At 44.4% G+C, this 14,968-nt stretch overlaps 1 protein-coding gene across 1 annotated transcript in view; it reads right to left on the reverse strand.

Moving 5' to 3' along the window:
- CDK19 (cyclin dependent kinase 19) overlaps window positions 1-14,968 on the reverse strand; it is a 238,813-nt gene that overhangs the window by 108,528 nt on the left and 115,317 nt on the right. The window contains exon 4 of the mRNA XM_040428878.1: window positions 7,759-7,899. Coding sequence (XP_040284812.1) covers window positions 7,759-7,899 — 141 coding nt within the window. The remainder of the gene's footprint in view (window positions 1-7,758; window positions 7,900-14,968) is intronic.

Raw genomic sequence — 14,968 nt, forward strand, 5'->3', positions numbered from 1 at the left:
TGTGCACTTCTGTTGTATGTATGCTTGATGAAGGTTAAGGTGTAGCCGAAATGTCACATGTACGGTTATAGCACTGGTGCTTTGCAGTGCTGGAGTCCTAGGTTCGAATCCGACCAAGGACAACATCTGCATGGAGTTTATATGTTCTCCCTGTGTTTGCGTGATTTTCCCTGGTTCTCTGGTTTCCTCCCACACTCCAAAGACATACTGATAGGGAACAGGCTACTTTCACACTTGTATTGTTGTTTTCCAGTATGGAGATCCGGCAGAGGATCTCAATACCGGAAAAAAACGTTTCCGTTTAGTCCTTATGCATTCTGAATTAAAAGAGATCCGTTCAGGATGCATCAGGATGTCTTCCGTTCTGTCAGTATTCAGTTTTGTGACGGGACATAAAACCGCTGCAAGCTGTAGTTTGCAGACCCCAGGCATAGCCGTGTTGGTGGTAGTAGTAGTGGCACCCGTAGTGGCAGTTTTGGGGGCAGCAACAGTGGCAGTCGTGGCAAATGCAGAGCAGAGGGGAGGGGCCAAAGAACCCATCATGATATCCCACAGTCTGATAGAAGCAGCAGGAAGAGGGACGATGACGATTGTGTGCCGGTCAGGACCTGTGTGCCGAGGAGGAGGCAACATCCGAGGAGGAGAATGATGGTGTCTGCTTCGGGATCTGGTGATGCCGCTAACACTGTGGAAGGGTTAGGCCCAAAACGTGCCACAGCTAAGCCAAGCTCAGTTGCCGCTAGCTCTGCGCAAGTATCTCCTGTCTGGTAGCTTTTCTCTATGCCGCCAGAAGCATTGCCCTGTGCAAGCCGTGCAAGAACAAAATAAGACGTGGGCAGGCAAACACAAATGCAGGCTCTATTGAACCACAAGAAGTAGCATCACCCCATCCCACGGGCAAGCAACGGTGGCAGTCAGCAACAATAGTTCCCTCCTTCTCCCGGTCCCCCTTGCGGCATCCAGGTTGCATCCACAGGAAGTACGGAGTCTTTCACACCGTCATCATCCCTTTCTGCTTCTCCTGCTCAGACTTCTTCTCCGCTCCATCATCAGCCTTTGATAATGGAATGCGTGGCCAGGAAACAACTCTGCACGTCCAGCAATCCACTGGTGCGCAAGCTTAATTCCCACCTAGCCAAGTTACTGGTGGTTCACTTGCCGCCGTACCATTTAGTTGAGTCTACTGCTTTCAAGTCAGCTGATGGCATGTGCTCAGCTTTGCTGGAAGATACCTAGCCTGCATTATTTCTCTCAAAAAAGCAAGCCGTGGACAATGTCTGCCGCTCCCTGCGATTCTTGCTCTGCGGCAATGATCACACTACAGTGAACACCTAAAGCAGCTCTTACGGGCAGGGACAGTATATGTCTTTCACATCCCACTGGGTTAATGTTTTTTGCTGCAGCAGTGAGGCAGCTCCCCGGCAACGAGGCCAGGTCTTTTTAATGGCCTCCCAACTATTGTGTTGGCCTGGCTCCCATACCAGGCATTTATCCGCCTCCTCCTTGAGATATATCATTGGCAGAAAAGGGTTAAAGGGGTTGTCCTGCTGATAGTTTTTTTATGCTACTTTGGGCCTTAAAAAAAATTAAGGAAATCATACTCACCTCTTTCAATCTCTCATCCACTTTTATTTTGACACTCCCTGGGTCCTGCTCGTCTCTGCTTCCAAATCACTGACCGAAGTGGGTCACTGCTGCTCCACTGATTGGCCGGAACACATATTGTGTATCTGTCTTCATACACAGAAAATTTCAGTGAATAGTGAGGGTGGTGAATAGTTGATTAGTGCTTCTCTTCTAGAACACTGCAGACTCACAACTGTTACTCAACTGAATTCTGTTCAGCAACTATTAACCACATATTTAACAGCATATAATTTAATATCGGTTGATTCGAGTGGGCCATTATGTTGACCTTTTATCAAACTGATCACTGACTTGGTGATCAGATAAAATTTTCTTTCAGGCAACTGGAAAGATGGCTGCATCCATAAAAAACAGAAATATGCTTTTATGCTTTAAAGAGGTTGTCTCACTTCAGCAAATGGCATTTATTACATAGACAAAGTTATTACAAGGTACTAGATTCATTTTTCCATCACATTATACACTGTTCATATCCCGGGGTTACGACCACTGTGCAATCCAGCAGCGGTGGCCGTGCTAGCACACTATAGGAAAAAGCGCCAGCCTATGTGCACTCCCTTGGTTCTGGCCACCAGGGAGCCTGGCGCCTTTTCCTATAGTGTGCAGGCACTGCTGGATTGCAGGGTGGTCTGTAACCCCTGAATACAAGCAGTGTATAATGTGATGGAAAAATTAATCAAGCAAGCAAAGGAGGCAATATGGACAATCACAGTACAATAGTAAGTGACTTGTAATAACTTTGACTACACGATAAATGCAATTTGCTGAAGTGAGACAACCCTTTTAATTTCTGAAACTCGAGAGATAAAAAAAAAAGGAATACAATGTTACAATATTTTTATCTAAAGTATATAGTATGTACCTGAGGTAGTCAAATCAGTAGATTGAGATGCCTTCTGTGTATGTGTCTCCACAAAACAAAACATCATTAAAAAGGCCAAGAAATAGATAAAAGTGAGCACCTTATATTTAAAGCACAAGAAACAGCCTAAACAGAGTTAATTCTCTTCTAAACGTTTATTCTTTTTCATAACACAGTACAGTACAGTACACTGTAGTGGTCATGCCTGGTTACTGCAGCACTGCTACCTATAAGATTATACATCCGCATATTTACTATCATATCATGCAGGATGTTTAGTATCTTTTTTTCCATGATATTTCATTATTTTTTATTTGTCTTGAAGGAGTGGCACCTTCAGGTGTGAATGCGCATCTATCTTGGAAGTAGCATTCTTGTGCACTTTTGCCCCACCTATCTAATAGGTGACCTTGATTAAGGTGGTACATATAGCTGTGTGTGCTCCTCCTCCTCTTATCGGTTGCTTGGTGCACACAGAGGCAATTAGGAGCAACACACTATATGTGCAGGCTCTGCTCTACTGAATATAGATGCCCATACGGAATAGGTAGGTTTCGAGTAGGACCTGCCTGACTGAGCCCACCTTGGCGCAGGTAGGTGGGCACAGATGTGTTTTGATCAAAATATATTGGCTAAGAGTCTCAGATTTTATCATTAGAATGAGGGCTGAGTCCATATATTATGTATGCATCTATTGTTTTAGTGCATTATTTTCAGTAACTTTATAAATGTAGCCATGCATATCCGCATATTTACCATTGTATCATGCAGGATGTTTTGTACCTTTTTTCCGTGATTAGGCCATCAGAATCAAACTACCAGAAAACCTGTTTGTGACTGCCTCTCAAAAAGCTTAGGCAGCAGATACTTAGCCAAGTTTTCATAGTAATATTTGGGGTGTGACATGAGAACTCTTCATGTATGCAAGTTAATTTGTTTAAAACCTTGGCGTGATTTCAAAATCAGAAAATGCTGGAAGCTACTCAAACCTCAACTCACCACCTGTTTGTATGCATCAACCTTTGATGCACTAATCAGAATAGATTTCCTTACATTTTAAAGGGAATGTATTAATTTTGGTTAAATTATATTTCAGCATGTAAATAAGAAAAATAATATTTTTAACGTTTTAGCTTTTTTAACCTTCATTTTTACAAACTTCCGAGGGAGCGGTCATATTGAAGAGGCACATCCTTCTTGCCATAGTGTATGCGCTTTATGGCAGCTGCAATGAATGGGAGTTGTTTGTCAGAGAAACATTAGTAAAATAAACCCCTAACAGTTTTGCCAGAGCTTTGCTCGGGCTTTGAGAAAATAAACTTACAGTTCAGCCTGAGCAAAGCATGTGCAGCAGAGCAAGGTGGGGGGAAGGCAGCTTTAACATTTCATATCTTTGGCTGTGTAACAGCTAGAGTTATGGATCTGCTTTTTTAAAGTTGGCAATCTAAGACCAGAATCTAAACATTAGCTAAAAAGAAAAAAAGTAAAAGCAGGTTTCAGTTGCTTTCACTCCCAACTCAGTTACTAAAGGCTATTTCTCCCTACCTATAGCAGCTAATGCTTCTGGTCATGATTTAAAGCTTAGATTATCAGCTTTGAAAGAAGACCAGGCTCATATCTCTGGCTGCTACATAGCCATGATATGAAGGGTTAAAGCCCTCCCCCTTCAGCTGACTGTGATTACAGCTAGTCACAAGAAGGAGATGGAAGGCAGGGGAAGAGCTGACAGGTTACAGGGAAAAGAGAAAAAAAAAATCCACTCTTATGACCCCAGGGGGAAGGTTACATGGACGGTGGTGACAACGGCGGTGGTAGTGGTGAGTCTTTTTCCAGAAAAGTAGTGAGATGAGTGCTTGCCCATCTAATCACCCCTTTGCTTTAATTATGCTACCCAGACATTTACTACTGCCCAGATCACGGCATCAAAGAGGAATATCTAATATATTAGTCCTCACATGGTTATGTTGTCCGAAAAATAAAAATGTTCTGGGTCTTTGAATGCAGCGACACAAAAACAGATTATTTTGTAAAAACAAGCGTTTTTATTGTGCAAGTAATATAACATAATAAAAACTACATAAATTTGGCATCAACATAATTGTACCCATAGAATAAAGTTATCATATTACTTATACCACACAGTGAATGCAGTAAACATTAATCCCATAAAATAATGTTAAAATTGTTGTTTTTTATCTTCATAGTGTTAATGTCTTGACTTATTAAAAGGGAACCTGTCATCAACTTTATGCTGCCCATACAATCGGCAGTATAAAGTATAGACAGGTTAGTTGATTTCAGCGATCTCTCATTTATAAGTTAAAAGTAAGTGGTTGCTGCGAACCAACATCACAATCATTGCAGACTAGGCCTGGAAAAGAGTCCCGGCCACCTGAGAAGAGTCCTGGTTATTCATGAATTCCTGCTCTCCCTGCCCACCTGCTGATGACTGACCGTCTTCTACCTAGTTTTCTCCCTTTCTCTGTAGGAGAGAACTGCCAATCATCAGCAGATGGGTGGGGAGAGCAGGAGATTATGAATAACCAGGATTCTTCTCAAGTAGATTTGGCTCTTTTCAAGGCCTGTGCTGCAATGATTGTGATGTTGGTTCTCGGCAACCACTTACTTTTAGCTCATGAGTGACACACCGCTGAAATCAGCATTTCTGTCACTATTTTATGCTGCCCTCAGTGAGGTCAGCATGAAGTTGATGACAGGTTCCCTTTAAAGGCTGTATTTTTTTAAAGTTTTTTTTTTAGGTAGATGATTGCTAACAAGCATTTGTAAGAACGCTCGTTAGCGATCATCTTGCAGTGTAATATTGCCGATGATGGCCTGATGAAAGCACAAACGCTCGTTCATCGGGCAATTGTGATTTTTAAGTACACCTAAAAATCATTGTTTGTTGGCGGCAGATCGTGGTGTCTAATAGCGATCACTATGCTGTGGAGGAGATCGCTGCATGTAATGGCCGGTGTCTCCTCCACTAGCAAGCAAGCGATTTGCGTGAGGGAATGGTTCCCTCCTGACAATTGCTTGCTCAATTGGCCTGTGTAATACAGCAGCATAACAGAGCTGTCACTATTTGTGTTCTGTTTTAATCTATGCAGCAAAGTGGACAGGAAATATGCAGAAATCAGGAAATGTCATCTTATTGTACGTGCTGCTGTGGCTAGATTTAAAACTTTTCTTCTATAGCTGGTCACATCAAAAGTAATCGAAAATAATCAGAATTTAATTATAGGTTATTATCTGAATATACATTTATTTTAAAGGGCACACAAGCAGAGAGGAGTTTGAAAAGGGCAGAGATGGAGTAAGCTGCCTCTCCATTTAAAGCCTGAGGGACTGACAAATATAGCCAAGCTCCATTCAAACTTGTTCAAAGTTTTACAGTGAGGAGAAATGGGGGGAGCATGGGACCCCTGTTCTATTTACTGGTGAGGGTTCCAGCACTAGCATCCCAGTGATATGACATTTACAGCCTATCCTGTGGCTTGGTGATAAATGGTGGTTGTGGGAATACCCCATAAATTCTTTGAACGAGATTCACATTCATGTGAGTACATACTAAGCAAATCCTTAAAACTATAATATACACCCTGTACAGAATTATTAGGCAAATGAGTATTTTGACCACATCATCCACTTTATGCATGTTGTCTTACTCCAAGCTGTATAGGCTCGAAAGCCTACTACCAATTAAGCATATTAGGTGATGTGCATCTCTGTAATGAGAAGGGGTGTGGTCTAATGACATCAACACCCTATATCAGGTGTGCATAATTATTATTATTAGGCAAAATGGGTCAAAAGAAGGACTTGACAGGCTCAGAAAAGTCAAAAATAGTGAGATATCTTGCAGAGGGATCCAGCACTCTTAAAATTGCAAAGCTTCTGAAGCGTGATCATCGAACAATCAAGCGTTTCATTCAAAATAGTCAACAGGGTCGCAAGAAGCGTGTGGAAAAACCAAGGCGCAAAATAACTGCCCATGAACTGAGAAAAGTCAAGCATGCCACTTGCCACCAGTTTGGCCATATTTCAGAGCTGCAACATCACTGGAGTGCCCAAAAGCACAAGGTGTGCAATACTCAGAGACATGGCCAAGGTAAGAAAGGCTGAAAGACGACCACCACTGAACAAGACACACAAGCTGAAACGTCAAGACTGGGCCAAGAAATATCTCAAGACTGATTTTTCTAAGTTTTTATGGACTAATGAAATCAGAGTGAGTCTTGATGGGCCAGATGGATGGGCCCGTGGCTGGATTGGTAAAGGGCAGAGAGCTCCAGTCCGACTCAGACGCCAGCAAGGTGGAGGTGGAGTACTGGTTTGGGCTGGTATCATCAAAGATGAGCTTGTGGGGCCTTTTCGGGTTGAGGATGGAGTCAAGCTCAACTCCCAGTCCTACTGCCAGTTTCTGGAAGACACCTTCTTCAAGCAGTGGTACAGGAAGAAGTCTGCATCCTTCAAGAAAAACATGATTTTCATGCAGGACAATGCTCCATCACACGCGTCCAAGTACTCCACAGCGTGGCTGGCAAGAAAGGGTATAAAAGAAGAAAATCTAATGACATGGCCTCCTTGTTCACCTGATCTGAACCCCATTGAGAACCTGTGGTCCATCATCAAATGTGAGATTTACAAGGAGGGAAAACAGTACACCTCTCTGAACAGTGTCTGGGAGGCTGTGGTTGCTGCTGCACGCAATGTTGATGGTGAACAGATCAAAACACTGACAGAATCCATGGATGGCAGGCTTTTGAGTGTCCTTGCAAAGAAAGGTGGCTATATTGGTCACTGATTTGTTTTTGTTTTGTTTTTGAATGTCAGAAATGTATATTTGTGAATGTTGAGATGTTATATTGGTTTCACTGGTAAAAATAAATAATTGAAATGGGTATATATTATTTTTTTGTTAAGTTGCCTAATAATTATGCACAGTAATAGTCACCTGCACACACAGATATCCCCCTAAAATAGCTAAACTAAAAACAAACTAAAAACTACTTCCAAAAATATTCAGCTTTGATATTAATGAGTTTTTTGGGTTCATTGAGAACATGGTTGTTGTTCAATAATAAAATTAATCCTCAAAAATACAACTTGCCTAATAATTCTGCACTCCCTGTACAGCCACTAACAGTAACACAAATTTTCACATTGATAATAAGCACTTTTTATATTCTAATCTTAATTTCGATAAAGCAACATGTAATAGTCATATCTGCACTGTGACTGCCTACCAGATCTCGATGAAGTACCCAGTTTGCATGTAGATAATGAATTCCATCCATAATCTGGTAAAGCAAAGATTTCACCATTGATCGAGGTAGCTGCATGGGCTTCTTATTTGCTTTTGAGGCACGATGAAACTTGATGATATGCTACAATGTAAAAATGAATATTTTTGTATTCAAACGCATCTATGCATGTATTTTCAAGAGAGAGCAGAATGTTATGCCTTAAACAGGTTTTATGAGAGTTACAAATTGATGACTTAAAGGGGTTATCCCATGACTAACGTAAAAAATGACAATCGAACATTGTATAGTGCACAACAATCTCTTTCTAACAAACCCAGAACCAGCCCTGTACCTCACATGGATCCAGAGATCTCCCCATTCATTGCTCTGCTAGACATATCAAGCCGACAGCTCAAGGGAGGTGTCTTTTCTGCTGCAGCTAAGGAGGCGTGTCCATGCTCTCCCAATCACAGCTCAGGAGGCAGTTGAAGGATGAGCACTGAGCATGTGCGGCCTTCTCAGTGAGCAGAACAAAGAAATAGGGGGGGGGAAAAAGCAGGTTGCGCTATACAGATACATTTTATTGAATAACTCAGTGGCCATGCTAAATTTTTAATTACATACAATTACAAAAGTATTCAGATCCAGGTGCTGATTTGAAAACTGTAGAATATATTTTTCATGGGACAACCCATTTAAGGGCCCATTACATGGGCTGAGAATCTGTCAGATAATTGCTAACAAGCGTTCATAGGAACGCTCGTTAGCGATTATCTGGTGGTGTAAAGGTGCTGCCAATTACCCAATGAACCAGCGAAACACTCCAATCAACTGTTGGAAGGCACCTTTAAATAACAGCATAGATATACTCAAATGGGTTCTGGAAATTGAGTTCTAAAGAACCAAATTACATCTATCCAAAGGATAGATCATCCATATCAGATGGTTGGGGGTCCAACATCAAGAGGGCTATGACCCTGTTGGGATCTCTAACAGCCTACATTACAGAAGTTCTCTGGCTCAAAGTCATACTGTCTCTGCAGTGGGAGGTTCTAGCTGCATGCATTGACCTGGAGTGCAAGATGTAAGTTTCTCAGCTGACCATGTAGAATATGTACTAATAGCTGTGTGTGGAGAATCTCCCTCAGGGAGTTCCCTGGAAAGTCACCAAACCTATAGTTATCACGACTATTGTAAGCCTTCAGGTTTGAGGGAATGGTTGTTTTAGGGTGTATGGTCAAGAAAATTGTTACTGGGGTCCTTGAAACCTGAAAGAACTGGTAGCTGTCAGGTTTGCTATGGAAAGAGCCTTGCATTCGGATCAAAAATTGGATGTAAGGATTCTTTAAGGACAACAGGACAGCAGTAGCTTACATAAATCACCAGGAGGCACAAGATCAAAGCCCTTAAAAGGAGCTACAAAAGGTTAGTGGAAGGTTCGTGGACTTTCTTTCACTTTCAGCTCTGCAAATCAGGTGCTCAGAAAACCAGAAGGTCGACTTTCTAAGTTGATCGCAGCTGAGGCAATCAGAATGGGCTCTCAATGGTCAACACAGTAGCATAATGGGAAACCTCAGAGGTGGTTCTTTCTGGCACCAGGACAAACAGAAAAGTAAAGCTTTCCTGCTCACTGAATCCAAGGAAGTACTCCTGGGGTGGATTCTCCAACCCATAGGTGGAGGTAATACTTTGCTAACCCCTTTCCTCCCACCTCTTTAATTCCTGCAGTCTTGAGGAACATCAGGGATGATGAATTAAGGGTTATATTGATTGCTCTCCTCTGGCTTAGGAGGACATGGTTTACATGCCTAAGGATAATAGTCCTGTCAGACTCGTGGGTTCCAGATCAGTTATCCCAGGGCACAGTATTTCATCTTCATGTATCCAGACTTCATTTAACTGCCAGGAACTTGATAAAGTAATCCTGATGTAGAGAAGTTTCTCTAAGAGGCTGACTTACAATCTACTTAGTAGTAGAAAGTTAGTAACTATTGTAGGGATTAGCTCTTATCCGGGGGTCATTCACACAATGATCTTCATCCACCGCAGGATTAGGGGCCAAACATTGCATTTATTTTGAAATTCTTCACATACAGGACAGCCCAGTTACACACCACTGGGTAGGGTGAGGTTCCCACGTACTCCAAAACAAAATAAATACCTGCCCGGCTGGGCCCTGACTAAACAGAGGTATTCCCTGACTCATCTCCCAGCCCCGTTCACACAGGTGAAGTACATGCGACTTGTCCCACCTTGTAGTCCTCCAGCCCTTAGGCTGTGCAAATAAAAAGTCCCTTGGGGAAGCTGGGCTCTCTAGTCCGCCCGACTGGGACCCTGCGACCCATTCCCAGGCGTCGCTCTGTGCTCCCCAAGTCCTCCAGCCCCCAGGCTGTGCAACATCACCTTTCCAGGATCTCACTCTTTTCTGACTGACAGTCTGGGGCTGTGTTGTTATCCCCAGACTGATTGTGCACCTGGTGGAATAGGGGTGTGGACCGCACTATCCACCCCTTCCTTGCCAGTAACCTCTGTGAGATCTGTCACTATCTCACATACACCCCCCCCCCCTCCTTTGTTCAAGCCCGTAGGGGTGAACACTAGCATCACATCCAGATGCTCGTGAACGGGCATCGTCCTGGCCTACCGTCTTCCCCTTATTCTGCCAGACCCAGAACAGCGCTTGGTTTGTCACCCTCATGAGTTTATTACAGAGCTCACACGGCTCTGGGATTTTCTTGCCCACCTCATGAGCATGTACTCTCTTCTTATATTTTCTGGCTTCTGCACAGGCCCCTCACGTCCTGTCTTGGACTGCGGAACTCTTGCCTGAACTGGTCCCAGTCATGGTTGTGTCCTGACCCTTCCTTTTTTTCCTTCCTGAGCTCCTTCAGCAGAGCATGCTTGCCCCAGCTCGCTTCTTTTTCAGAAGTGGTTTCCTCAGATTTGGCCTTAGTTTCAGGGTCTTCTGCTTCTTCAGTGGCTCTTCCCACTTCAGCAGACCCCTCTTCCGCCTTATCCTTGGTCTCTGGAACATCTGAGGATTCCTCCCACTTCAAGAGACATCGGCCTCTGTTTCTTTGGAGTCTCCATTCACTTTATTAGCCTTCTCATCCTTCATGGACATGGCATCACATCCTTGCCTTCTTAACTCCTAATCCTCTTTCTTATCAAGGTTGGAGGCACGGGGGACATCGGGATCTTCACCAGACTCGTAGTTTTCTGGCAATCCCTCCAAAGGTTCACCAATTCGTTTAGGCTCTAGGAGAGCAGTCTCACAGTAGTAGACACCATCTGCATGCTGGTCGTCTGTCTTCTGGTATTTCTTCTCCAGCAGACCGCTGGCTTTCTGTAAGGCACTGACGGCAGAGGGAACATCTTTCATGACCAGGTCCTGGCTACTCATTGCCATGAGTCTCTTGGCCTCTGTATTCACATCAGCCCCATCAGTGGGCTCAGCAGAAAGATCTTCCGTCTTCTCCGCCTTGGTCGGCACCACGGCGCCACTATCTCCAGACCCATTCTTAACAGGCTCTGGCTTAGACTTCTTCAACTCAGACATTCTTCCCGACATCATCTTTTGAGCTTATGAGATCTTCTATCTCTGCTCGGAGTTGCTTGTTCAGCCTCTCACATTCATCTCGCTCCTCAAGCGCGTCTGCAAGGGATTGAGCCAAAGAGAGGACCTTCTGTTCCAGATGCTCTTCACTCTGCTCTGCTGCAGCCGATGTAGGAGTAGCACTATTCTCTTTTGGCCCCCCTGTGGGGGTTCCACCCAGGGTCCCTTTAAGCACTTTGGTGGTGTCTACTGCAGTCTTCTTCAGTGACTCTGTGAAGACAGCTAGTCCCTTCTGTATCATATCTAGGGACCGTGTGGAGAGAGAGAAATCTTCTGGATTGCAGCTGTACTGATGTGTCAGGTCATCTACCCCTGCCTGGGTATGGGTCTCAGATACTAGGCTGCCGTCTCCCCACTCGGCTCTCGTCACGTCAGGTATAACTGTCGTCTGGTCGCTACTAGTGACCGCCTGAATTTCGCAACACCTTGACCTGGTAGCTTCCCTCTCGGAGTTGCTAATGGTCACAGCACATGCCTCGCCTATGTCATTCATGTAATTATTAACGCTGACCTCTAGGGGCACTGCCAAGTTAATCCCTCCCTGGGACATTACTTTATTGCACATAAAACACTGTGGAGACTGCATGTCCACCTCTGGTACGTGTGATACACCCTCTAGGACTGCTACCCTTTCTTGCACATTCAAACACTGAGTTGGAGCTGAGCTGAGCTCCACACTACTTATATGCAATTCTTCAAATCTCTTGATCAAGTTACATAGTTCTTCATGAAAAATAGCAGATGAAGAAAATAAAGCTTCATCATCATTTACATTTTTACCACCAGGGGGCGCTCCTCCACTGACCACAAGCTGCAACGAAAAAGGCATGTTATCATCATCACATATTTCACATGACATCCCACTTTCATTACGCATTTCCGCCAACTTGGCACAATCATTTTGCACCTTATCAGCACCATTGTTTTCAATAGGCAATATTCTTTCCCCACGGCGGTCAATGTGCAGCTCCCTTAGACCTTCATTTAAACGGGCAAGTACAGGTTCTGCAGGAGTTTCGTCACTATCTGCAGAAGTGTCTACCTTACCCCACAACAACGAAATGATATCACAGCCCAACATCACATCATATATGAACATATTTGTAACATGAGGTCCACAAGACATAGTTCTCACTGGAGACTCCCCCTCAGTGAGACCCACCTGCACTTGCTCAGGCTCTCTTTCAGGTGCCTGGTTCACATTATAGGTCACACCACTTTCGTCTATCTTGCACCGGAGCTCACTAACCATAGAACCCTGGGGAGACTGCTTATCTGCACCTAGTACCCCTTCTAGCATTGCCTCAATTTCCTGTACGTTTATCACAGCCTGCAAAGGAAAAGGGGGGTCATCCTTATCACATACGTTACATAACTTCACATTTTCATTAGGCAATGCAGATAACTTGGCACCATTGGTTCTAGTTGTCACCATAGTCTCACATCCGGTGGGAACTATCTGACAGTCCTTTTTAAATCACATATCTGTCCAGCATATTTACAATTATACCAGTCTTCTCTGAGTTCCCGCGGTACCACAACCACCGGCAGACTCCTTACTGCAATCGTTGCTACTGGAAATCACATGGCCTGGAGTCCGGACCTCTCCCGGATGGTCACTCCAGGCGCACCCTTTAGGACCTTGTACACCATCACAGGAAACACAGGCACTCCTGAGAGCCGCACCGCTCTCCAACTCTTTGTCTTCCCGACGGTGGCCCTGGGCAACGGCATAGATCCGCTTTTCTTCTGGAACTCCGGGCACACCACTGACACCTTGGACGCTTACTCAGCGTTGGAGAATTTGTCTTGCGGGCCCACTGCAATTACGCCCTGTTGAGGAACGGTTGAGACGTGTGCATATATATCCATGCATGCCTGCAAACACGTGCGGGCATGTATGGTATATATATGCATACATTAACCACCGCATCATGGGGTGATGCCCATGGTGATCCCCAGGGGCTCATGGTGGCCCCTGTGGGAAATATGTGGCCCCTGGAAGCTGTGCCCCCTTATAATCCCCCTTATATTAGTATATATATGTGCCCCCTTATATATGTCCCCTGTATGCCCCAGATATATGCGAGGGTGTGTGTATATATAGATATGTGTGTATGTATTTGCACACGTGTCTATGTATATACACTTATGTCAGCATGACAGTATGTATGTGGGCTTATTGCTGCCCATTCATACCCCCGGTTTTGTATGTGTTTATAGATGAGCCCCCAAGCATCTGTGGATATATATATGCATATATGCAATTCCAACTGTTATCAACAGAGTTGTTATAGCCTGTAGGATAACAGCTGATTAGCATCTAGTCCCCTTTTGTTCAGGCCCAAAGCAATCAGACGCTTTGGCACCGTTTGTGAGGGGACCTTCTAATCAGAGAACCTGTTTTTCCACACCTCTGCCCCATGGCCATGCCCATTACTCCCAGCATTTTTGGGACTAGGAGGGGGGGACTAAGGCACACTATGATGTCACATGCCTGAGGAAGGAGGAGGGGGTTGCTTTTGGGCTATAAAACCCCGAACCGGCCAGAGGTGCGGTCTCTTGCAACCAGACTAGATTCAGAGATGCAGGGGAGAGAGCAGCTTCATGATGACCACCTGGATAAGGCCTAAGTATACCTGTGTAGCCCCTACCTACCCCTCACATATCACCCCTGGTCCTGTAACCCCTTACCCTTGCCATGTTACTGGACACCCTGATCCCCCAAACCCTTGCTCCACCGTGTAACCCTTTCCCTACCCTGATTAACCCCTGGTGGTAACCCCTGCTCAGAGATGCAGGGGAGAGAGCAGCTTCATGATGACCACCTGGATAAGGCCTAAGTATACCTGTGTAGCCCCTACCTACCCCTCACATATCACCCCTGGTCCTGTAACCCCTTACCCTTGCCATGTTACTGGACACCCTGATCCCCCAAACCCTTGCTCCACCGTGTAACCCTTTCCCTACCCTGATTAACCCCTGGTGGTAACCCCTGCTCTAACCCTGCCACACCCCCCCCCCCCCACTGTACACTTGCAGGGTATTCACCCTTGCATTGCTGTACAGTTCTGATATTATCCCCATTGTTAACCCTTTGTGTTTGTGGTCGGTTTACACCCCTGTGAGGCCACCATTAACCCTCGTCGTACCCCGTAGGGACAGTGAATAGTCAGGTGGGGTGGGTTACTGATATTTGTGTGTATGATGTATTATTGTAATGTATAGATAGTATGTGGGGTGGAATTTGGGATTGTGTAGTGTAGTTAGGCTTGTATTGTGTTTATTGTAGTACTGTTTCTGTACTGCGGTGTGTACGTCTATATGTATATATATTCATATCCATTGATCCATGAATATATATAGATATAACGTATTGCTAGACTGATATAATTGTATTGTGTAATAAATATTCTATAGTGTCTGTGGCCTGCACTCCCTTGCAGTGCCACTGTTAACCCCGTAGGGACAGTGAGTACAGATGGGTGGGATATTGTTAATATTACTTGTATGTGTGAATTGTCTAGTTAGTTTATGGGTGGAATATGGGAATGTGTAGTGTAGTTTAGGATTGTATATTTAGTGCTGTATTGC

Source organism: Bufo bufo, chromosome 4, assembly GCF_905171765.1.
Source record: "Bufo bufo chromosome 4, aBufBuf1.1, whole genome shotgun sequence".
Classification (NCBI taxonomy): domain Eukaryota; kingdom Metazoa; phylum Chordata; class Amphibia; order Anura; family Bufonidae; genus Bufo; species Bufo bufo.